The sequence below is a fragment of the Amblyraja radiata genome, chromosome 7, assembly GCF_010909765.2.
Source record: "Amblyraja radiata isolate CabotCenter1 chromosome 7, sAmbRad1.1.pri, whole genome shotgun sequence".
NCBI lineage: Eukaryota > Metazoa > Chordata > Chondrichthyes > Rajiformes > Rajidae > Amblyraja > Amblyraja radiata.
Window position 1 is genome coordinate 12,497,460 of NC_045962.1, and position 25,838 is coordinate 12,523,297.

Here is a 25,838-nt window from a genome sequence, read left to right on the forward strand (position 1 = left end):
AGGATTTTTCACTTTTAATACTTTTCATCTAACAAATGAATAAAGATAACAAAGCCAATAATGCCTTACTTTTGATGAAATGCAGCGAGCAAACGCGATAATTCCCGATATTTTGGATCTTTAAATCTCCACGACAAATGTCCGCTATCAACTTCCGCTTATTTTGCCCCTTCAGCTCCCTCTTGTATTTACCTTAGTTTCTATCTTTTTTTTTGGACTGTAAATTTAGGTAGCTGTGCCTCACGGTCACAGTGACTGGCTCAGTAAATTGCAGCTCAAAACCTGGCCGTTTTCGATGTTTTTAACGGGTGTGAAAGTGCGTGTTTTCCCATTCACTAACATGTACCGGAAGTGACGCTTGTCCCCCAGTTAAATTTTGCGGCCACGTGGGTGCGGATCTACGCTCCAGTGACCTTTCGTGAAATCACCCTATAGACCTGCATAAGTAACTTAGATCCATATACGTTTTATTTTATTTCATATGGTGAGTCGAGTTATAGAACTAGTTAAAAATGTCAACATGTTTCTTGTCATTTGCCTATAAGGCCTTCTACGCCCGAACCTCCAGACTCAGGAACAGTTTCATCCCAAGAGCTATAGCGGCTCTGAACCGGCCCTAATGAGTGCCCCCCCACCCACCCCCTTTGGACAGTCTCCCTCAGATGGTCACGTCAATCAATTCAGCTTGTTTATTTATGTATTGTATTTATTTACCTTTCTTGTACATCAGTGGAGCTGCACACTAAATCTCGTTGCACTGACGTGCAATGACAATAAAAGATATATTATTATTATTATTATTATAGGAGTAATTGACCCAACTACCTCCGCAACTACATTGACCCAACCCCCTGCACATGTGGCAAGAATGCCAAGCACCAGACTGATGTTCATGTGTCGGAAGGAACTGCAGATGCTGATTTAAACCGAAGAGTTTAACACACAAACTCCACACAAAAAGCTGGAGTAACTTAGCGGGACAGGCAGCATCTCTGGAGAGAAGGGATGGGTGAATCAAGTCAAGTCACTTTTATTTATATAGCATATTTAAAAAACAACTCTCGTTGGCCAAAGTGCTTTATGAATGAAGGATCTCGACCCGAAACGTCACCCATTCCTTCCCTCCAGAGATGCTGCCTGTCCCGCTGAGTTACTCCAGCTTTGTGTGTCTCACTTCAGACTGATGTTGATGGTGGTGGGGGACGTGCGAAGTCCACAAGGTCAGCAGCCGAGATCGGGTTGGAGCCTGGATCGCCGGAGCAAGGTGGAGGTGGAGGTGGAGGATGAGGCAGCGGCGGCGGCGGCGGCTCTGGCCGTGTGGCCCGAGTTGCACCAATTCTCATGTCCGCATATTTTCTTTAACGTCAGATTTCCCCGGCTGCACTCGAGTCTTTCCGCCGGAGCTCACACACGCCGCAGGAACTGATGCGAGGGTCTGGATCCCGAGACTGTCACCTACCTCCTTCTGTCCGGAGATGCTGCCCGTCCCGCCCAGTTACTCGGGCGCTCTCGGTGCTGACCTGACCTGTGGCCCCGACTCTCGAGCCGAGCCGAGCCGCGAGGGGAGGGCGGGGCGGGAAAAACCGTTGGCGTGAGACGGGCGGTTGTTGCGCATGCGCTGCTCGTCCCGGCCAGTCCCGACGCGAGCTTGACTTGAGCGCCGTGAGGGAGGGAGTTCGAGTCCCGGGAAGGAGCGCCGTGAGGGAGGGGGAAGTGAGTTCGAGTCCCGGGAGGGGGTGGCGTGAGGGAGGGGGAAGTGAGTTCGAGTCCCGGGAGGGAGTGAGTGAGTGAGTTCGAGTCCCGGAAGGGACGGTGTTCGAGGAGGAGCAGGTCGGCCGTTCGCCCTTGGCACTCGTTGAGGAAAGGATCCCGTCCGCCCGCCCGCCCCCTATTTTGGAAGCTGTCTGTGAAGAGGAGCCACAGCCGCCCCCCCGGCATGTGCGAGAACCGGTGCAGGAGGATGGCGGACAGGGAGAAGCGGCACGTCCTGTTCGACCACATCCAGACCGTCTTCGCCACCCAGTCCTTCCAAGACAACTACACTGTGACACCGAAAGAGTTGGGCAGGTGAGGCGGCTTCTCCTTTCCCGAAATACACGCCGCAAAATCAACCGGTTGTGGTTCAATGGTCTTTACCCGACTTTCAATCGATGAAATACTTTGGGAATAAATGCTCGGGGACTTTGGTTCACGTGTTTTCCTTAGTTTGCGAAATTCCCGGTGCCTGTTGTAATCGGTGTGTCCTCGAACAGGGTTGGTCTGCTTTGATCCGTCGTTTTCACACCTCGCCCATCCAAATCTCCAGTTTCCCTGTCCCCTGACTCCAAGTCTGAAGAAGGGTCTCGACCCGAAACATCACCTATTCCGTTTCTCCAGAGATGCTGAGTTACTCCAACATTTTGTGTCCAACAGTCCCCGAGTTGTTGGTTCCGGTTACTCTCGACCAAAGATACTTTGAGGATACTCTAGTATCTGCTCTCGACTGACACTTGGAGTGAGCTCCACGGCTCAAGGTTGCTGCTGCCTTCCGCATCGATTCGGGCCCCAGCCAGACTTCCGAAAATATGATCTTGTATTGAAGAACCAGAGTGCCACTCCCTGTATTGATTTGTCCTGTTACTAGTTGGTGCCTGTGTGTGTTGGCGAGGAAGATTCCTTTGTAATTAGTCGGGGTTATAAATTATCCAAAACACTCCAAAGTCTAAGTTTCCTGACTCATTAAAGCTAGATGATAAAGTTAGCCTGTGAGGAGTAAATGTGGCATGTAAAGTGAACTGGTTCTCAGCATTGGGAGACGAGATGCAGGCAAAGGAAGCGCTGGAGAGCCGTTTAATCTGTTGATTTTAATTGACGGGAGGTTAAAGAACAGGAATATGGAAGTTAGGCTGTCCTTGTACAGGGCTTTTGTGCAACACACTCAGAGTTGATTATTGGATGATAACCCTTTTCTCTGAGGCCACTACTTTTGGGACCATTACATCAACATGTAATACCATCAAATGTATCTTATTTTTCTACTAATAATATTAATTGTTTTGATTTCCATGCTTTTATGCCCCTTGGCTGTTCTCTGTAGTTTATTCTACTGTGAAGATTGATGTTTTGACCTTTTCTTCCTTGTCCAGGCTTAGCTTCTGGTAGACTGTTCATTTTTCCTTTCTCTACATTTAGAAGTTCTTGCAGTTATTTACAATTCTGTTTAATTCTGTTCTAATTACTCCCCTTTTCGTCTTGATTAAAGAGATGCTCTCAGCTTACATAGCTTTCACAGCTATTTCATGCTATTAGGTCTTTCAATCTAATATTATTCTTAATTGGCTTGATCACTTAAACTTTTGTGTAGTGATTTGTCAATTTTTTTTCATTTTTCCAGATTAAAACCTGGAATATATTATGTATTCGAGAATTGTTTCAAAGCAATTCAGTTGATCTCCCATCTGTAGATGACATTCAAACGTTGTTCCCCATATTCTAACTTGTTCCAAGTCCCATTCATCATTGTGCTTGCTGACTTTATTTAGGTTGGGCAATACCTTAACTTTTAAAATCCTCACTCCTTATTTTCAGATCTCTCATTCCTCCAGTCCTCCACTCTTCCACCTTTGCTCTCATGCTGGTAAATCATCTTTTTACACTAATTTCTGCTTATTTAAGTTGATATCTGATATAGTAATACATTCTGCGAAATGATGCGGGGTAGCCACTATGTTAAAGTTAGAATCATATTGCTGGTAATGTCTTGTTTTCAACAAAATTAATTAAAAAGCGAATAAGTGCAGGTTCACACAGATTTGTTAAGTGATAAATTAATTTGAAACTCTGAACATGCTTATGAGGACACAACATTAGGTGTAAACTGAAATGTTGGATAAGGCTTTACAAGCTGGAATTATTATTTTGGGGTATTTTAGTTCATTGAAATATTGTCCATTTTAATTTTAGTGTAATCTATATATCTCATAGGTTAAACAGATGGAATAGTACTGGAATATAAGTAGGTTTAGACATTAATTCACTTCTGTTATTAACCGATTCTAAATTTAGTTTGGATCATTCCATGGGAAATGTAGTTTTCAATCTTTAGGTCTATGGAATGACTGATGTTAAATTGCACCAAGAAATGTTTGTGTAGTTTTAGAATTTCAAACTAGAAGTGGAATGTTTTTCACTTGGTATGAGAAAACACTTAAGTTTTGTTTTCAAAATGAGGAAGCAGAACTGGAAATGTTACTTATAGACATGTAAGACAAAATAAATCCCTTGCCCTTTCAAGAAGAGGTTTGAAATGAATTCCAGTTTGTTTGAGATGGAGGGCCTCCTCTATCTACCACTTTAATTGTGTCTTTTCCAAATGGAGTCACTCCAAATGTGATGTTTTAACTGTTTTGCTTCCAATCTAAATGTTTCACTTGAGTTTCAAGTAAATTTACTGGAGATAAGTATTACAAATGAAGTGTAAAAACTGAAAATGCAACTGTTTTATGTCATAAAAGTGTTATAACTTGATGCTTAAGATTAATTGCATGATTACCCGGTTCAATCTTTATCTCTTTTGTTTTTACAGAGGCAAATTTGCTGTAGTGAAAAAATGTGTGGAAAAAGCGAGTGGGAAAGAATACGCAGCTAAGTTTCTGAAGAAACGACGCCGTGGCCTAGATTGTACATCTGATATCATTCATGAAATCGCAATACTTGAAATGGCCAAGTCAAATCCACATGTAATAGATCTGTATGAAGTGTATGAAACGATTAATGAAATCATCCTTGTATTAGAATAGTAAGTATTCTTGTCTGCAGCTAAAACACATTAAAAAAACTATAAATCTATACAAACATTAAGAATAGATTTTGCCATGAGAATATTAATGGCATTTGTGTAAAACAATCCACTTCAGACCTATTTCAGAATTTGGAATGGAATTGAATACAATAAGGTGAGAGAAACGTAGATTAGTGGTAAATAAAAAGGTCCAATGGTTTTGATTGGTTAATCGTCGTATGGATTATAAATTGGAAATTTACAAATGCTGGAAATCTAAAACAAAATAATGGTGGAAATACTGAGCATGTCAAGGCACAAGTGTGGGAAGAGAAACAGAGTTGTCATGTCAGTTTGAAGACACTGTCAGATTCTGACAAATGATCTTCAACCTGAAAAGTTATTTTTTTTCTTACTCAGCATTGTCAGGCCATAGCTCTGAGAATCTGACAAAATGTCTTTAAACTAATATGATACCTGTTTCTCTTTCAACAGATGTGGCCTGACCTGAGTATTTTCAGCATTTTCTGATCTGTTTTAATTAACTCTTGGCCACAAGTGTTGCATGATTCTAAAGCCATTAGAAACTCTAATTTTTAATATATATATTTCAAAGTTCGCTTGTTCCCTTTTTCTAAATTTTACACTTTTCAAATTAACTTTATTTCTAATGAATTTAATTTTCTGCCCATCTTGTGCAAACTCTTTGTTAAAGTGTAGTATTTTGACCTTTGAGAAGTGGTGAAATGGACTGAGTAACATTATTGACACCAGTGGGATTAGCATGACAGTGGAAACATGGGTATGACATTTTATGAGATATGTAGAAAATAACAATGAATGGCGAGATATTTTTCAGACTGTATGTAAATGTCCAGAAATTTCTCTCTGTCATATTAATGGTTCTAACATGGTTTATGGAGGCAGATGATATGAACCTTGAAATGTAAGTAGTGCAAACTTTAGGAGGGCATAGATTGCTAAAAAGGTTAAGAAAAATTAATTGTAAAACAAGGATGTGTGAAATGCTGGATTTTGAAAGTAATTAGAAAAGGCAAGATTAACTGGATAATTCATTTGTAAATTGCATGCACATCTCCAGGTAAATGTGAACAACCAGTTGTGAAGGCTGTTTTGAAAGCCTATATAAATTATTTTATATACAGGTGCACAACCTTTTATCCGAAAGCCTTGGGACCAGACACTTTTCGTAATTCGGAACTTGTCGGCCTTCGGAATGGAAATTTTTTTGCGTAGATTTTAATGGCTGGCTCAGTGGTAGAGTGCTCGGCTCATATCCGCAAGGTCGCGAGTTTGCGCCTTGATCCCGGCAGTTACTCGGTCGCGTGTTTGCGTCTTCAATGTAGTTTTTTCTAGCAGAATAAATGTCTGTATGAAATGCAGTGTAGGAGAGGTGTACTGACTGTGGGCAGAACTTTGGAAGTGATTGCCCACCAGTCTAAAAAGCCGCTGTGTCTCCCTGTCCCTGGGATAGCAGGGGGCGATCAAACAGCACAATACCCCCCTCCCCCTCCAACTCCAGAGGAATCCGCTCCCCGTTGGGCCGCTACGGCGACAAGTGGCAGTTTGCCCACAGCCCGAGCTGCGCCCCCTCATCCGCCACCCCAAGAACAAGACGTACCTTGCACACCATCAGCTTCTGCCCCTACGTGTTCCTCTGGAGTTGGAGCGGGGCTGGGCTGGAGTTGCTGCTGGCTGTGGGTCTCTGGGATCTCCGTGCTTGCAGTGGGCCTGGGGACGGTGTCCCGTTGGTCCTGACGTCTCCGGTCACCCCCCTGGACTGGAGCTGAGACTGGGAACTGTACCGCCCTTGCCCCCTCCCTCTGCAACTGCAAACAACCCCATTCTCCTGCAAGGGCGGTACAGTTCCCGGAGGATGGCAGGTGGCCGGAGACGTCAAGACCAACAGGAACCCGCTCCCCGATGGGCCCCTACGACGCCCCGAGCTGCGCCCCGTCATCCGCAACCCAGGTTCCTCTGTAGTTGGAGCGGGACTGGGCTGGGCTGCTGTTGGCTGTGGGTCTCTGGGATCTCCGTGCTTGCAGTGGGCCTGGGGGTCGGTGTCCCGATGAGGGGGCGCAGCTCGGGGAACGGCTTCTGGTGGTCCTGACGTCTCTGGCCAGTTTGCAGTTTTCCTCTGGAGTTGGAACGGGGCTGGGCTGCTGCTGGCTGTGGGTCTCTGGGATCTCCGTGCTTGCGGTGGGCCTGGGGGTCGGTGTCCCGTTGGTCCTGACGTCTCCGGTGACTGGCACGGTCCTGCTCAAAGATCCTATAGCGGAGCTATAAGATCTTTGGTCCTGCTGGCATCGCCGACTTGAAGACAGTGCAAAGCCCCCGCGCCGGTGCAATGAGCGGGGAGCTGGAGAGGGGAGGGAAGGAGTCACACACATGGCCGGGAAGCAGAGGGGTGTAGGTGGGGTGATACTGAAGCGAGCGACAATCTGCTGCTGCCTGCCCCGCTGAGTTAAAAAGTTCCCACGCAAGACTCACGAAACACTGTGTATCGTGAGTCTACCGTGGGAACTTTTTAACTCAGCGGGCAGGCAGCAGCATATTGTCAATTATTAACCCTCCCGCGCAATATACCCTCACCTTCTCTTTTATGAATGGGGATTTAGTTCCCCTTTCTTCGAGGACCGACCGGAGGTTCCGCTGTCACCTCTGCGGGCCGCCCTCGGTGAACGTTTTCAAGGACCTTTCTTCAAGGACCGAAAAAATGGCCGCTATTCGGAGGTTTTCGTTATTTGGATCTTCGGATAAAAGGTTGTGCACCTGTAGTATAAAATAATGTTATGCATAACATTGTAAAAAATCATTTGTTAAATTTGATGCTAAGGAGCATCTTAAAACTCTGAAGGATTTTGTTATTATAAGTAAGAAACTGTATCCATTGGGAGGATGATCCTCACTCACCAGAAATAAAACAACACCAAAAAACAGAATTAGAACCACACAACTCCAATTATTTCTCCCAGTGCTGCAGGAGGAGAAATCTTTAATCTTTGTGTAGCTGACCGCGATGAAGCTCCCACAGAAAAGGAAGTGATCAGGCTCCTTCAACAGACTCTTGAAGGAGTAGCTTTCCTACACCGAAACCACATTGTGCACCTCGACTTAAAGGTAGGATTTAATCATTTTTAGTGCAGGGTCTTAATCTGGGAAATCTGCTTTGCATGAGGCGTTGACAAAACAATTTGAAAGTTAAAACCTGGTTGTTTTTTTTTTAATCATTAAATGCTTCACGTCTTTGGAAATTGTATAAATTTTTGTTTGACGTCAGTAGTGTTACATTTTGGGGAAGTTGGATATGCAAATGGCGGAGAAGGGAACTGAGTGTTTTGATAAATAATGATAAATTCATAAGTTTTGAATTTGGATGCTATGACTAATTATTCAACCACAAGTGTGAACATAAAATCCAGTCAGTAGATTCATAAGTGCCGTTTTCCCTTGAATGCCCAAGATCTACAGACTGCACTTTGCCTGAAAATGTATTTAATAATCTAATATTATTTAGAGGAATATGGGCTAATCGTAGGTAAATAGGACTAACTTAGTTATAAAACCTGGTCAACGTTGAAGGGTCTGCTAAAGTACTCTGACTCTGTTAGGTTATCGGTGTAGAAATAAAACAAATAATATTATTTTTGATGTATAATCATGGTGCTAATGCAGGAAACAGGCAGTTGACGTCAGTAGTGTTACATTTTTGGGAAGCTGGATATGCAAATGAAGGAGAAGGGAACTGAGTGTTTTGTTGATAAATAATGATGAGTTTATAGAGCATGTACACCAGCATAAATTAGACCAATATATTTTCTCTACAGTGCATTTTATGGAATTTTTAATGTGTTCAAATATTCTGAATTCAGGAATTTGGATTAATAAAAAGTTTATTTCTGATGAACTTTAATCTACAGAACAGAGAAAGACAAATACCTAAACTAATTTGGCAGATTTGACTTGCCATGGCTGTGTACGTGTTCAAAAGCAGTTTGCAATTTAGCTATTTTCTGCAAGTGCACAGAAAAACGCCTAATGACTGTGTGCATTCATTTGTGTGGAGTAATGCTCCTTTGTTTAGGTTTTTGGCAGTGTATATATAGTAAACCTTTAGGTGTGGCCAAGATTATTTGGGTATTAATCCACTTGGTTAGAAATAGGAGACCATACCTGAGTAACTCATTTTGCATGGTTGGCTAATTTATAAAGAATGTTATTCACTCTTTCTTTGTCCAATTGATATCACCATCATTGCTTAAATGTTATAACTTTTGGACATTTACTGGGTTAGATATGCAAACTTAGCGCACATTTAATGTGAATAATTGATGGGTGCCTAATCTCCTAAAAAGGATTACTCTTGAATATTTTGCTGGAAATGTTTGGAGACAGGCTTTTGAAATTTTGTGCAAATAATAATGCAAGGCTTTCATATTTTTAGTTGCTGCTCTGTTTTTGGGTTTGTATGAATGATATTGTTTGGTTTATATTTTTCAATGCAATATAAGAAAAGTGATTAATATTAGATTATTAAATTTTCAGGCAAAGTGCAGTCTGTAGATCTTGGGCATACAAGGGAAAACTACTGAATACTGACTGGATTTTATTTTCATACTTGTGGTTGAATAATAAGTCATAGCATCCAATTTCAAAACTTATGAATATCCAAATGCAGATATGATTGTACAACTGATAATTTTCAAAAGATTTATAATGCCGGAACACCGATCCCATGCCGAATTTCAGAATACTCACTGAAAATTGATTGTAAGGAGAGGAAATAAAAGGACCTGGGTATAAAAAATTGTGTGGAATTTATTTCAAGTATTCTGTTGGCTAGATGGCAGTTTGTCTCTTTCTTTTGAAGCATAACAGTTGAGATGCATTGTAGTTTTAATTATTTTGTGATTTATTTATTTCATTTTTAACCAATTTTCTTGTCCCTAGCATAATTTATGTTGTCTTCCCATTTTAATTTATTTGGGTTTCACCTTGCATCTAAGGATAATCAGATGACTTCCTAAACATAGAGTTATGTAGCCTCTGAACTTGTAATGAGGAGCTTTATGTTGAAATTACCTTTTAATGCAATATTACCTGACTCGTCTATCTATTGCTATAGATAGATGAGTCGGGTAATATTGCATTAAAAGGTAATTTCAACATAATGCTCCTCATTACACGTGTAAATTTTCCTCTGGATTTATAAATGTTTACAAATAAACAACATATTCTATAGTACGAGTAAAACTTTTTGATGCTTGGTCTATTGGACTGATGATAATCTTGCACAGATCTATAATTTAATACATCAAAAATAATAAAACTTTTCTTTGTTCCATTTAGCCTCAGAATATCTTACTAACTAACTCATTACCATTGGGTGACATAAAGATAGTTGATTTTGGCTTGTCCAGGAGAGTTGGCAGTGTTGGCGAATTAAGGGAAATCACAGGAACACCAGAGTATATTGGTAAGGTTATTTTTTAAATAATCAGATGTGTATTTTTTAAAGATTTATTGTACCATTTCTTTCCTCGTAGGTGGGTGTGTAGCCATACAGAGGCATTGCAGTGCTATTTCTGTTCTGCACACACTTTAAAGATTGGCTAGCTACTCTTCCCAAGGATGCATATTTCATTTATTTGATTATTTAAAAAAATAAATTGTTGGATGCATGCATTGCTGGTGAGAACAACGTCATTTATTAGCCAACCCATATTGCCTTCGTGCCACACACTTGAAATTCCTCTGTCTCTGTTAAAGGAGCTCTCGTGCTTCTTGGGGAGGATGCTCCAGGATTTTGACTGGGCAACAGTGAAGGATTGTTGATATTTCCATGCAGTTTGGGGAGAAATCCTCCCCCCCCCCCCCTTTCTTCTCGGTGGCCACCACTTTCTTATCAGCGATGCAGCCCGTCCACCTCTGCCTGACCTCAGCACGCCTCAACCCAGACGCTCCGACAACCTCAGGGGTCCACCTTGTCTGCAGGGGCTCCGACTCAACCTCGGAGTTCCACCTGGTCCGTGGGGGCTTACTTCGGCCACAAGACTACGCACTGGCTTCTCCGTAGACAGCGGCAGTCAGTGGAGCAAGTCCTCCTTCATTGTTTGACTGCAGTGGCTAGTCAGGCCTTCTCACCGGGAGTATCCTGGCCCGTATTTTCCCCCATTCATATTAAGTTTAACTGAGGTCGAAGTTGCAATTTAATGTGTTCTATTGCACAGCTTTAGATGGTGAAGTACTTTTGGGAAGTTGAGTAATGTTGAGTAATGTCACTAAGTCTTGCTGCATATGGGGTTCATGTTTTTAATTGCAAGCAGAACTGAGCACTGCAGTTAGCAAGTATTCAACCAAAAGCTATAATGCGTGTTTTCATGATGTGATTGATGAATTAAGTAGCACTATTTGTATTACGCTAGCTCAATTGGTTATAATGAGATTGTGAGCTAGAGGATCATTTAAAATTTACTTTGGAAATTGAGCAGGAAAAAAAGTATTTGGAGAAAAATCTATTTTCATGTGACCTCCCCACAGTAATCAGAAACCATTGTATCAAGCACACAGCTGCCAGTTTCACTGCTGGATGGTATTGAAATGAAAGCAATTGTTTATGTTGATACTTGTGCAATGATACTTTATTAAACAATGTAACGTACAGCCTTAATAAAATAAGCGTATTGAGGTGTGGCGTGCCTAGTCCCTAAGGGACTTGAATCATTATCCTCCAACAACTGCACCGTGATCTGCACATGAAAGACTATACAGTGGAGAGCTTTTCATAGGAAAATACTTTAGTGTCACAGTCAGCCAATACTACTTTAATGATTAATAAAATCACTTAGGCTTTGCCTATGTTCAAATGTAAGTTAGTATACAAAAACAACTGAGTTTATTTGTTTAAATGCTGCTTTGTGGATAATACTGATTTATTGCCAACCAACCATTGATGTGGTTCATTTTTCAAATATGCTGACCAAATTTATTGCTTTGCTGTTTTGTAATACAACCTTTTGTCCTTCTACAATTGAAGCAGCAGAAGCTATAGTTTAGTTCATAGCTCGGTGCAGAAACAGGCCCTTCGGCTCTCCGAGTCTGTGCCGACCAGCGATACTAAGGACAATTTACCATTTTACCAAAGCCAATTAACCTGCAAACGTGCATGTATTTGGAGTGTGGGAGGAATCTGGAGCACCTGGAGAAAACCCACTCGGGTCACAGGGAGAACGTACAAACTCCGTACAGACAGCACCCGTAGTCAGGATCGATCCCAGGTTTCTGGTGCTGTCAGGCAGCAACTCTACCGCAGTGCCACCGTGCTGCCCTATAATGGAACTTAATGGAGCTGTTTTTAAAAAGTATGTTGGTTGTAAATGGTAATCACCATTTTGCTCAAGTCAGTGACAAGATATCAAATTCGTCTAAAGTTGTATCGAGTGTATTCTAGTGCACAGCCATTGTCTTGCAACTTTAATTTGTTTTTTCTCCACAGCTGCTGTCTGACATGGAGAGTATATTCAACAGCATTGTACAAACAAGGAATTGCAATTGCTGATTTACACGAAAGGACACAAAGTGCTCGAATAGCTCAGGCAGCATTTGGATAGGTGACATTTTGGGTCGGGAACCTTCTTCAGACTGGAGAAGCCTGAGGAAGGGTCCTGACCCGAAACATCATCAATCCACATTCTCCAGAATGCTGCCTGACCCGCTGAGTTACTCCATCACTTTGTGTCCCTTTTACTTTTTGTTTTCCACCAAGTGTGCCTCTGGTTATTAAATTAATATCCTGTAGATTTGAAAAGACATTGGAACCAGATGTACTTTTCCATAACAATTAAACTGAGATAATGAATTTTATGGAAAAATGATTAAATCATTTAAAATAGATTCAAGTGATGCTGAGAAAAAACATAATTAGAATTATCTCATAATAAGCTATCATTGACCAGCATGGATGGGTTTTTTTGCGCTCATTTTATTTTTTCTGAATCCTTGAGGTCAAGGAATTTTGCTTTTTGAAGTTATTTGCTTGAGATTTGGTGATTATGTCAGCATGCTTGTTCACTCCCGCTGTGTTGGAAGCTTCTTTTTTTTTTTCTCTTGTTAACAGACCACGATTATTCTTGGCCATTGCAGCCTAAACAAAATTTTTTTTGATGCAATCCCTATTTGTTTAATATTACTGGGACACAACAATTGCTGTACAGAGCACTCAAATTTTTAATAAATTGATGTTTTGAGTCATCTTGTATTAAATCATTGAAATACCATGACGAGACGAGCATTATAAAAAAACTTTTATTAGTAGCATAACTTTATATAAAAGGTAGACTTCTTTACATGTTTTTTCTTTGTATTCTAAAAGGACACCATTCTGCAGATCATTTTATGACTTGCTTTCAGTTTAATGTTTTTTCTTTGACAGCCCCTGAAATCTTGAACTATGAACCAATCTCCACTGAAACAGACATGTGGTACGTTAATAGTCATGTAGGAATAAAATGTGTTTTGTACCTAAACATGTGTAATGGTGCTGAAAGAGAAGCGAGCTATTTTTTTTTGCACATTGGATATCTGTATTGATAGCTGTACAGGCCAAAGCATGGATTGCATAGCACAGGCCTTATATGATCTATTCTTGAAGTTTATTCTGTTGACGTCATCAGTACTTCCATTTCTAAATTCTTGCCTCGATGCAGACATGTCATTATAACTTTATACCCTTAACCCACTTTAATTTCAAAGTTCCATACAATGTAGTTTGATGACTATTCGGTATGTTTTGCCTGTCCCTTATTCTTCACCCACATCCACCAGCATCAAACCAAATGGAGATAAGGATTGAAAGTGTTTAGCACAGTATTTCTAGCTATTGAATGTGTGGTCCATAAGTGCATTTTGCATTTCAATAGATGGCTGATCAAGACATTTGTTTTGCTTATATTCTGTCTTGACATTTGACTTCTATCTTGACACTCCATTGATCCTAAATGTGTTTGGAGAGTCTACTAAGGATCTCGCCTTTTCTCAAAATGTTAACAGTTCATCTTTACATCATCTATGATAAACAAATTTTGATCATTTTCGATCTGTTGTATGAATGATAAATGGAAGGGCTGGTAATGGCAACATTATTAAACCTTGTGGATTGCATAAATCTTCAGATATAGTTGGGTGGCACAGTGGCGTATCTGATTCACAGCGCGTGAGACCCGGGTTCCATCAACCTCGGGTGCTATCTGTATGGAGTTTGCATGTTATGACCACATTGGTCTCCTCCAGATGCTCTGGTTCGTAGGTTAATTGGTCCCTCAAAAGAGTATTGTCCCTGATGTGTATCTCTGAACTAAATGAAATAAGTGAACACCTAGCTACCAACAAAAGCTGCAAATCTACCCATCAGTTATTACCAAGCAACAATTCTTAGATAATTTGTTTGGAAAACTGAGTTACCATTTGTTATTTTAAGTGAACAATTTTCTAACTATTACATCGCTTGTTGGCTCATCTAACATAGTAATGTAAAATAGCAGTGTCTGCTACAATTTATGATGCTTTCTATGTAAAGGTGGAGGTTGTTAAGATCGTCTTCAATTCTTATAATTGTGTATGTGTGGCTTTGGAAAGAGATGTCTAAACCACCAACTGCACAATATATGTAACTTGAGTTACATATATCTTTATTAGAACGGGTGTCAATGGTTATGGGGCGAAGGCAGGAAAATAGGATTAGGAGGCAGAGATCAGCCATGATTGAATGGCAGAGTAGACTTGATGAGCCGAATGGCCTAATTATACTCCTATAACTTGTGAGTTTGCATTCAGAAGGGGTAGAAATGTTTATAGATTTTCATTTTTATAAACTTTCTTGATTTACAGGAGCATCGGAGTACTGGTCTACATGATGCTGACAGGAGAGTCGCCATTTCAGGGAGAAGATAAACAAGAAACTTTCCTTAATATCTCTCAAATTAATGTTGATTATTCAGATGAAATATTTGAAGGTGTCTCTAAAACTGCAGTTGAATTTATTCAACAGCTTCTTGTCAAAAAACCTGAGTGAGTATTTAGCTAGAATGAAATTGGTGGTCATGGATTTTTTTTTAATATAGTGTTTTTCCCCTGGCAATACAAACTTATTCATTTACACATTTTTGTCAGCCTTCATTATGAAACAACTGCGATTTTTACCTATTTTAAAAATTAACATAATTTAAACAAATCATTCTGAAGCTGTCATATTTGGTTTTATCTTGGTTTATTTATGAAATCGCCTTAAGTCCCATAATAAACTGCATCTCAAGCATTGCCATTGGAGAGGTGGAACGTTTACTTGGAATGGGCATCTTTAGCCAGTTACAGACCTTCGGGAAATTGAAAACAGGTTGGCTTTACAGAGCTGGCAAGTAGTACAGATTTTCCGTATTTTGCACGGACATGCGATTAGAATACTGATGTACCATTTTGCGTTGTTAAATACGGATTTTTTTTAAATCGGCCTAACTTCCTGTTTCATTAACATACTCGCCAATGGAAAAGCAATAACCTGGTGAAATTGACAAGATCTCGCTGCTTAAAAAGTGCAAGGATATAAAAAGTCATACTGTACTTCTAAAAAATTATAACATGAAATCTATTAGTTTTTTTAATTTAAAGATCTGGATGATTATTTTTGTAAGCTTTGATCTGCCTGTCCCGCTCCAGGTTTAAACAGAGTGCTGTCAGTTTAACGCGTGGGAATTTAAACGAAGAGCTGTCGGCTACAGCGATATGGGTTCTAAATGTAGCGCTACCGGCTGGAGCTATATTTCTCTTTCTCAGTGGAAGTTGAGCCTTTGCTTATTTTCAGGCAGTGGTAGAATTCTGGATAAGCCTAGTGGTGAAAGGTTACCAGTGGGATTGCAGTTACATTAGGATTGGCCTTGATTTTACAGAACGGTGGGTGGGCTGAAGGGGGAGAGTGGGAGGGGTGAAGAGAGGGATGGGTGGAGAGAGGGAGGAAGGGAATAAGAGAGGGAGGGAGGAAAAAAAGGAAGAGAGGGAGGAAGAGAGGGGGGGGGGGGGGGGGGAGGGAGAGGAAGGAGGGAGGGAGAGGGAGGCTTCCAAAAAGGCTCTACATCATCTGGTGCTAAAAGCAGGAAGCCACCATTCAAACAGCATTATACAAAGAGATGGTAATGAATGCATAACTTAGAAGAAGACATGTCAATTGGTAGCAAAGTTATGCATGCTTGTACTCTTACATAGGAATGACCGCACATAAAAAAATAACATTATTTTCAGCAAAATGGCACCGCGTAAAAATACTGATCTCCTCAGCAAAATACTGGTTTTCAGGTACAGGTGCACAACCTTTTATCCGAAATAACGGAAACCGAAAAGCTCCGAAAACCGGACATTTTTTCCAGGATGTCGTCTGCACACCAAAACTCGCGTTTGGTACGAAACTTGACCCGAAACGACCCACGGTCAACCCAGGTCTGTACTACTGTAGCGGCTGCCTCCTCCCCGGAGACCGGGGAGACACTTAAACATCTGTAAATCATTGCTTAAATGTTAGTCAGTTAGTTTGGAGGGCTTTTATGTGAAGTGGGGGGGGAGGGGTGAAGGGGGAAACTTTAATTCTTAGTCCCCTACCTGGTCGGAGAGGCGGGGAGCGGGCAATGCCTTACCGGGTCGCCGTGCAGTAAGCTCCGGAGCGCTGTGGCCGCCGACTCCCATCATCGCGGAGCTGGGGCTGCGGGCGTCCGGCCGCGGGCTGCGCTGGATTTGGAGCGCCGCGCAGCCAGGGGTAGAGTTGCCGGGGTCGGAGCTACAACCGGCGTCGCCCGCGGCCGGACGCCCACAGCCCCAGCTCCGCGATGTTGGGAGTCGGCGGCCACAGCGCTCCGGAGCTTACTGCACGGCGATCCGGTAAGGCATTGCCCGCTCCCCGCCTCTCCGACCAGGTAGGGGACTAAGAATTAAAGTTTCCTCCTTCACCCCCCCCACCACATAAAATCCCTCCAAACTAACTGACTAACATTTAAGCAATGATTTACAATGATTCCCCGGTCTCCGGGGAGGAGGCAGCCGCTCCAGACTTTTCAAGCCGCCTGCGCTACCTACCTAATCTACGCTAAAAATCTTCCATTCCGAAATCCGAAAAATTCCGAAATCCGAGAAGTGTCTGGTCCCAAGGCTTTCGGATAAAAGGCTGTGTACCTGTACTAGAATACTGAAAATCTCTGACAAAACTTGGCAGCTCTGGCTTTATGTTCTTAACAAGTGGTTTAGCGCAAGCATAAGATTTAATTGAATCAATTTTCTTTCAAGTTCAAAATGCATGAAGGAATTTGAAGCCATTTTGTGGATTAGGATTACCTGGTTTATCTAGCAACAACATTAACATTGCAGACCAATGAGCTATGACATGTTACTACTGCCTGACTTGCTGAGTATCCACAGCATTTTCTGTTATATAGTCTTGGTTGTTGCAGATTTTTAATCCAGCAGCTTCATATTTAAAAAAAATTAAAATCACATAATATTTTAGTTGCATAATATTTTGTTCCTGTTACTTCAAAAAAGGTGATGATTTAAAAAGATACAATTATTATAGAAGGGTCTCGACCCAAAACGTCTCCCATTCTTTTTCTCCGGAGATGCTGCCTGTCCCGTTGAGTTACTCCAGTTTTTTGTGTCTATTTGGTTTAAACCAGCATCTGCAGTTCCTTCTTACACAATTATTATTATTACTGCTCAATTAGTTATTTGCCAGTCAGTGTTTGGAAATTAACAGCTCATTTGGAACATCTCAGAAGAGAGACAGGACCTGAAATTCACCTAACCATATTCTCCAGAGATGCTACCTGATCTATGGAGTTCCTCCAGCACTTTTTTTTAAGATCATTTGGAAAGGTAAAGATAGAATGGAGATAATGAAACAGAATGCAAATTGCACAGGAAATCAAAGAAGCAATAGTGTACATATGATAAAAAACAAATGGCGCATTCACTTGAATATGCATCTGCTATGGCAATCATCCGTATCCAAAGTGGATCAGTTAAACCCACAGATGTGGGTTGAGGTCTTACTTTTTTGATAGCTCAACTTTTTTTTATTAAATTGAAATTGAGATGGAGGTATACAGGTTAGAGCATGAAATATGCATTAAGTTAAAAACGGATACTTGGCATTTCTGGTTGGCAATTTTTTTTTTTTAACATGGTTCCCATTATAAGCTAATAATAAATCAATATCATGAAGTCATAATGAAATGGAAATTCCAGTCGATAAATTATGCCACTGAAGCAAAGGAAGAATAATTGCACAGCTGACTATAGATAGCAACAAACAATTTGCTGGAGGAACTCTGCAGGTTGAGCGAATCTGTGGCTGAAACAGCGTTAATGTTTCATGTCAATGAGCCATTATTAGAAAATAATTGAAGAAAATAATCAAATATTAAATTGCAGAGACTTAAGGGAATGATGAGATGATACTAAATTGTTCAGTGGCACAATGGCTTTAGTGCTGGTTAAGGAAGGAATTCTGGTGTGAAAGAAATGCTGGCTAAGGGGGTCCCACAATTCTATTTATATCAGCTTGGTGGAGAGAGTCAAAAACGTCTAATGCCCGGGTGTGCATATTTCCGAATGTCTTTCCTGGACCCAGCACACTGATGCAATTATAAAGAAAGCACATCTATACTTCCTAAGAAGATTATGGAGATTTGGTATTCTCTTGAACTTCTACAGGTGTATAGTTTTGATTGGTTGCATCATGGCCTGGTTTGGCAACTTGAATGCCCAGGAATGAAGAAGTCTGTAAAACGTTGTGGACGCTACCCAGCCCATCACCGGCACTGACCTCCCCACTATTAAAAGGATTTACTGGAATCGCTGCCTTAAAGGCAGCCAGCATAATCCAAGGCCCGCACCACCCTGGCCACTCACTCATTTCACCCCTGCCATTGGGGAGAAGGCACAGGAGCCTGAAAACTAACGTCCAGGTTCAAGAACAGATTCTTCCCCAAAATCATTCGGCTATTAAACACTACAACCTCTACAAGCTCTGAACTCCATAGACTATTATTGCACTATTATTGTTTGTTTTGTGTGTGTGTGTATATATGCACACCTTTAACTTTTTTTCTATTTATTATATTCTTTACAGTGTACTTTGTTTACATATTCTGTTGTGTTGCTGCATGTAAGAATGTCATTGTTTTATCTGGGACATACGACAATAAAGCACTCTTGACTCTTGAACTGCATGCTGCTTAATCATAGCTGAGTTGTCAGAAGAGTGTAAACGGTTGGGATGGGAACAGATCTTTGGAGATTTTTTAATGAGGTTGAGTTAATGGTACATGTAAATTACCTTGTCTGAGAAGTCAGTTCTGATATGAACAGGAAAACCTGCTAATCTGAGGTTTTTACTCCCAGTATCAATCTCCAAGAATATTTATTTTCTTTTGGCTATATCTGTTATTAGCTAAAGATAAATCAATGGTTGTCTTGTAAACGACTCTTATCGTTCTGTTATCTCTGACACAATTTAAAGAAACAATATTCGTTATTTCAGTTGAATTACTGAATTTGGTTGGTTATTTGATTTAAATATAGTATAGGTGTCCAACTACAGATTCAGGTAATCTGCATTTGAATCTGTAGTTTTATTCCACGTGTTAAACTTGGTTATATTTTTCATTTACATAGAAATATAGAAAATAGGTGCAGGAGGAGGCCATTCGGCCCTTTGAGCCAGCACCGCCATTCATTGTGATCATGGCTGATCGTCCCCTATCAATAACCCGTGCCTGCCTTCTCCCCATATCCCTTGACTCCACTAGCCCCTAGAGCTCTATCTAACTCTCTCTTAAATCCATCCAGTGACTTGGCCTCCACTGCCCTCTGCCAGGGAATTCCATAAATTCACAACTCTCTGGGTGAAAAGGTTTTTTCTCACCTCAGTCTTAAATGACCTCCCCTTTATTCTAAGACTGTGGCCCCTGGTTCTGGACTCGCCCAACATTGGGAACATTTTTCCTGCATCTAGCTTGTCCAGTCATTTTATAATTTTATATGTTTCTAAAGATACCCCCTCATCCTTCTAAACTCCAGTGAATACAAGCCTAGTCTTTTCAATCTTTCCTCATATGACAGTCCCGCCATCCCAGGGATCAATCTTGTGAACCTACGCTGCACTGCCTCAATCACAAGGATGTCCTTCCTCAAATTTACTTGGTAATCAGCGCTAATTTAATAATCAGCCATAGATTTGCTCTTTAGCTAGCTATAGTTATTGTGGTGTATGCAAATGGTTTATTTTTATAGAACCTCTGGAAACTACTTCATCTGCATTTCGTTGTCTCTACTGTACACTGACAATGACAATTAAAGTTGAATCTGAATATGAATCAGTTCTGACGCAATGTGTATTTTTGCATGCATACGAAAGATTCTAATTACCAATATCATCCTTTTATCTTTAAGGGATCGATTAAATGCTGAAGCATGCCTTTTTCATCCTTGGCTGCGAACAGAGGAGTTGATGACTAACCCTGTAGCAGAGATTACTCCATGTGTTTCACAGATGAGGATGCAGTACAGTAGATCTTCAGACGAGAAGAATCCTGTTCTCTCACCCACGTTTGTGATAGGCAGAAATTTGAAAAAAGTAAATATTTCTGAAGAATCGGCTGTTGTTCCCAAACGATTCCGGTTTGATGAATCGTGCAAAAGTTGCCATGAGATTACAGAGAATTGGTATTCTGAAAGTGGTGTATAGATAGTTACACTTTAGAAAAAAAAACATTTCCATTTTTACAATGGTCTTAACACTTTATAAAAGTGATCCTTGTGTATGTAACATGGGTGCAGATGCCTCCATTGTAAATTCCATCTGTGGACCTTTGGGCACTGACTTATTGGCACTTTCAAACTTTCGTAACTGCTGCCCTGTGTACGTTTTCAAAATCTATTTGCACTAAGCCGATTTATAGCTGAAACATAGACAATGCTCTTTTAATAAAATGAGCTAAAAATTGTGGCTATACTTGGGATAATGAGGACCAATGAAAGTAGTGCTTTGAAAGTTAAATGTTAACTTGATTCATTGTGCTTTAAATAATTCAAACAGTACCTAGGTATCAACAGTACCTGGAGTGTTTTCATGTATGGGAGAGATGTGACCAAGGGCAGTGACTATCAGTAACAATCTTGAATTACAAATATAGTTATTCAAAATGTTTCCGATTCAACAGCAGAATAGAAGAGGTAATTTTTGAATACATTAATTTAGAAATTGTTTTAATATATCTTTAGATGGTTGATTTCAGTATTTATATTGCAATTTAGTTGCTGATGAAAGATTAAGCACTTCATACCAGCAGAATTTGGTGTAAAATGCAATGAATCCTTGCAGGGAGATTTTTTTTTGTGCTGCACATTATTGCTCATAATGTAAACTTGCATAAAACATCACAGAAATAAATTATAAAGAAAGTTATTTAACCAGTTCAATGACTAAGGTTTTTGGACTTGTCAGCTCAAAATTTTCAATCTGTTGTAATGAATAGGAGAAATTATTTGGGCTGAAAGCAGTTGACAGGCCCTGGCATCCATATTGATTTTTTGCAAAAACTGAGTTGCATGTGGTAATTCCATTCATTAAATGGAAGGAATAGATGTCCTTGTTGAAAATATTTGGAACTTTTTTACATTTTATTTACATTTGATTTTTACATTGTTTTATCTTCAGTACTATGAAAGTATTTCAGTTTTTTGAAGTAAAGGACATTTTGAAGTAATCTATCATGTGATTAAAATAAAATTATTTGAAAATATAACTTTTATATTTATAAATGGAGTTTTCAATTAGTTTACGGAAATTAGAGCTTTCTGTTTTTAAATATCATATTCAGCACTTAATATAACCATCCAGGAAGCCAAAATTGCAGCTTAAGGTGCAGAATAGCTGGATGAAGACTTTTTTTATAAAATGGATGTTATTATAAGCCACAATTTCTGTAACCATATGAAGATTTATTTTCTTAATTCAAAATGAAAATTTTACAGTTCACACTTGTTTTGTAGTGTGGTAATTAAATCTGGTGTTTAAGTATTGCTATCCATGCTTGGAAATCTATTTATTTTCTTGAAACGTTATAAATAATAATAAATTCCCTTTTGTCAGGAAGCATTCTTCAGTTTGTTTATTTTCAAGCAATCTCAAGCAAAATTTCAAACGTATATACTTCTTAGAAACTGTTATTAAAGATTCAGAAATTTTCTGTACTGATGTCCAGACCACAAGTACAGTATTGAAAACAAATATTTATTTTTATTAGCATACAAATTATGTTAATAATAATAAATCCAGGAATATTCCAGCGGGATGGATTGCATCTGAAGAGGAGGAAACACTTAATTACTGTTCAAATATCCTTTATAATAAGTACACAATGATTTTTGTTTTCTTCTTTATATTTTGAGAAATGGACGTCAACGCACACTTGCCATTTTTTTTTCTTGGACATTCTTAATCTAAAATTCATATATAAAAGTACAGTCATGTCATAATAATGGATGAAAAATCCAACAGCCATTAAACTATCTGCCTTATTTATTGACCAATTTGATGAAGCATATTTTGAAGGAGCTGTATACTGTTGGACATTGGACAAAATAATCAGTACCCCAAATGAGACAAGGGCATGTGAACCTATCTGGTAATTCATAATTCTTCAGGCCTTTACAAAGATGTGATACTGATCTAATTAAGAAAGGAGATCTTTGCCTTCACGTTCCCCTGAGCTCTTCAACGGCTTGTTTTTGTAATCCCCGTTGAGGAAAGTGTTTTAAATTGAATAAATGTATAATTTAATTAAAATTGCCTTTTACCAGGCTTTTAATTTGGCATTTGGAGATAGTATGCACTGAAATTTAAATTTAATAATTTCTTGGCGTGTGGTCTTAATGAAAACATGACCAGAGAAGGAGAGAAGGCAGCACGGGATATTGATTGGGGACGATCAGCCATGAACACAATGAATGGCGGTGCTGGCTCGTAGGGCCGAATGGCCTCCTCCTGCACCTATTTTCTATGTTTAAAAACTAAAAAGTGGATGACCCACATTTAAATAAATTATTTGTCTGAACAACTTCCTGTGTCAAAAGCACTTGGTGCATTTCTGTCTAAAGTGCCAGCAAATTGTTAATGCTTCTCAGTTTTATTTATGTTTTCATTAAGATTACTATGACAAGTGAACTTGAATCTTATTTTCTCCATATGCAGATTATGTAAAGGGTTACTGTGAGTTAATTACTAATATTTCAAACTTTACTCTTATGAAGTTGGAGTCTAAAATTAAAGTTGCTTTGATATTGCATTTGACAAATTAGTGACTAACGTGCCTGTGTTGGCATGATTTTAGGCCATTGATTGGTTATAGCAGGATGAGGGCATAATGGCAATTCTTATATACAATATATTTGGCAGGAACCTTTTATTTTTTTTATATATAAAGAAATTGCTAAAGTGAGACACCAGTGGAGTTCTTTTGATTAATTGAATGGAAATATATTGGTAGAAGAAATAATGAGTATTCTCGTGTTACCATGATGTGCAGCATAGCTTTATTGTATAGTGCTCATATAACATATTTACACTCCACTAATAAATAGCTTTGTATTTAACTTACAGTATCTGATGAGATGCACAACAGACATCTACCTATATCCATCCATCACTAGTCCCAGGAAATTTAAATTGCTAAACAGTAATAAATGTCATTTACAGAGGTTATGACATAGATTACACTAAGTAACTATTTTGTCTGGCATGGACACAAAGGTGAAATGGTCTCTTTATTACATTTCTGCATCTTAAGTTGGCTATAATATTGGACCGAGGCTTAGTCTTGACAATACAGTTGAGGATTGGTAAAATGTTTTTAAAATTGACACATGGTCAAGAAATTGCCAGAGAAATCAGAACTGCAGTAAATTGGATTTTAAGCTTTTATACTTTTAATGTTTTATATAATTTTATATTGTTTTATATAGTTATGCTGGTTCATTAGGGAGAAAAATAAGTTATAGTCAGGAAATAGATCCAAAATCTGTTTAATGTTTAAGGCTGTTAGAACAAGTAATTAAGAAGATGAATAGTATGTCAGTATTTACATCAGAAGGGGTGGAATTTAAGAACGGATGTATTGCTACAATTGTACAGGATGATGATCATGAGGCCGCGCCTGGAACGCTGTGCACCGATTTGGTCCTATTGTGTAAGAGGAAATAGTAGCATTGGAGGGAGTCCAAAGGAGATTCACCAAGCCAATTCCTTGGAACTTAAATGAATGTATAAGATCCTTCGACACAACAGGCTGGAGTAACTCCTTCAGTCTGAAGAAGGGTCTTGACCCGAAACGTCACCCATTCCTTCTCTCCAGAGTTGCTGCCTGTCACGCTGAGTTACTCCAGCTTTATGTGTCTACGGTTTAAACCAGCATCTGTAGTTCCTTCTTACACATTTTGTATAAGATCCTAGATGTTTTCACTAATGGAAGAATCACAAACCAGGACACAAAAATACGAAATAAGGGGTCAGTCACTTAACTGAAATGGGTAGAAATCAATGGATCAAATATTTGCAACTAACTTTAAATGTTGAATAAAATTAACTCTTCAGTTATACTGATTTACAAAGTGATTTTTTAAAAACAAATATATCTAGATATTCTACAAACAATCTTAATGTTAAGAAGTATGTTCTTTAACTATTTCAGTACGAACATTAAAATATAGAAGTGACTGCATACATAACTGAGGAGATTTGGGACAACTTTTCCAGATATGCAAAATGGTTGTTTTTCCCTGGAAATTCATTAAGAGTTCTAAGCAGGAGGAAGGAATAAACATTTTTGACAAAAAAGACTCATTAAGACGCAAGTACCAAGAAGGAATAAGAAATGAAAATAACTATCGTTACTGTTTCTAAAAACATGGAAACCCATCCAGTAAAAATTCCTGTATTTAATAGAGGTTAGTCTGCATCTGGAATGAGTTGCGAGAGGAAGCTATAGAAGTGGTTACGGTCTATCTGCATTGCCGATCTCTATTATAACAGATTTTGATTATAGTGAATGGAGCATCCCCACTAATCGGACACCACTGTCTCTAGGCTGCTTGTTGAATTGCGGGAGGTCAGAAATTGACAAGCAATTGCTTTGATCGACACTTGTATTTTTAGCTTGCAATGACAAGAACTTTGTATATTTTGCATGTTGGGTAGGGTCTTTGGAATGAGAAACTGAGTTAATGTTTAAGGTCAATGTCCTTTTACCCTGAACTCCAGTTGGGGCAGCGAGTGAGTCTCACAGAGCAGGCAGGATTTCCTCACCCCTCCACACTGTCGCCCCAGTGCTCCAGACCTCCCACTTTGCTCCCAATCTCTGAATACAGGAATCAGCAGCAGGTGCAGCGGCTATTGTCGTTTCGGGGGGGGGGGGGGCGGGGGGGGGTGGGGGGTTTATTTTGCCACTGTGCTCCATGTGGTGACGGAGGTCCCATTGGGCTCTCAGTGACAGGGCTCCAAGTTTCTCATCCAGAGCTCAGGCAGTGATGTTAATGGGGGAAAGCCTTTACTTGGGTTACCGAGGTACAGTGAGCAGCTTTGTTTTGCATTCTACCCAATCAAATTAGACAATACTTTACAGATACAATCAAGTCAAATTCATGTATAATAGGTAGAGCAAAGGAAAACATAGTGTGCAGAATATATTTTTCAGCATTGTTGCGTAGCTGTTCCAGAGACAAAGTCCAATGACTGCAATAGGGTTGAGGTGAATCAACAGTGTGATAGATTATGGAAGGACCATTCGGAAGTCTGATAAGAGGGTAGAAGTCTGGTGGTGCGTGCTTTCAGGCTTCTGTGTCTTCTGCCCAATGGGAGAAGGAAAGACCGGGGTTGGCTGCTTTTCTAAGGCAGTGTGAAGTGCCACGTCCACGTCCATAACTCTGCAGTCTTGGCAGAGCTGTTCCCAAACCAAGTTATGCGACT

General features: G+C 39.8%; 1 protein-coding gene across 1 annotated transcript; it reads left to right on the forward strand.

Annotated features, from left to right (window-relative positions):
* Positions 1–1,630: 1,630 nt before the first annotated feature.
* On the forward strand, positions 1,631–21,971 carry stk17b (serine/threonine kinase 17b). Its single transcript, XM_033023734.1, has 7 exons — positions 1,631–2,067; positions 4,565–4,777; positions 7,756–7,900; positions 10,130–10,256; positions 13,212–13,260; positions 14,666–14,845; positions 20,267–21,971. Exons 1-7 carry the CDS (start codon positions 1,937–1,939, stop codon positions 20,559–20,561), a joined length of 1,140 nt encoding a protein of 379 aa, XP_032879625.1. The 5' UTR covers positions 1,631–1,936; the 3' UTR covers positions 20,562–21,971.
* Positions 21,972–25,838: the final 3,867 nt, after the last annotated feature.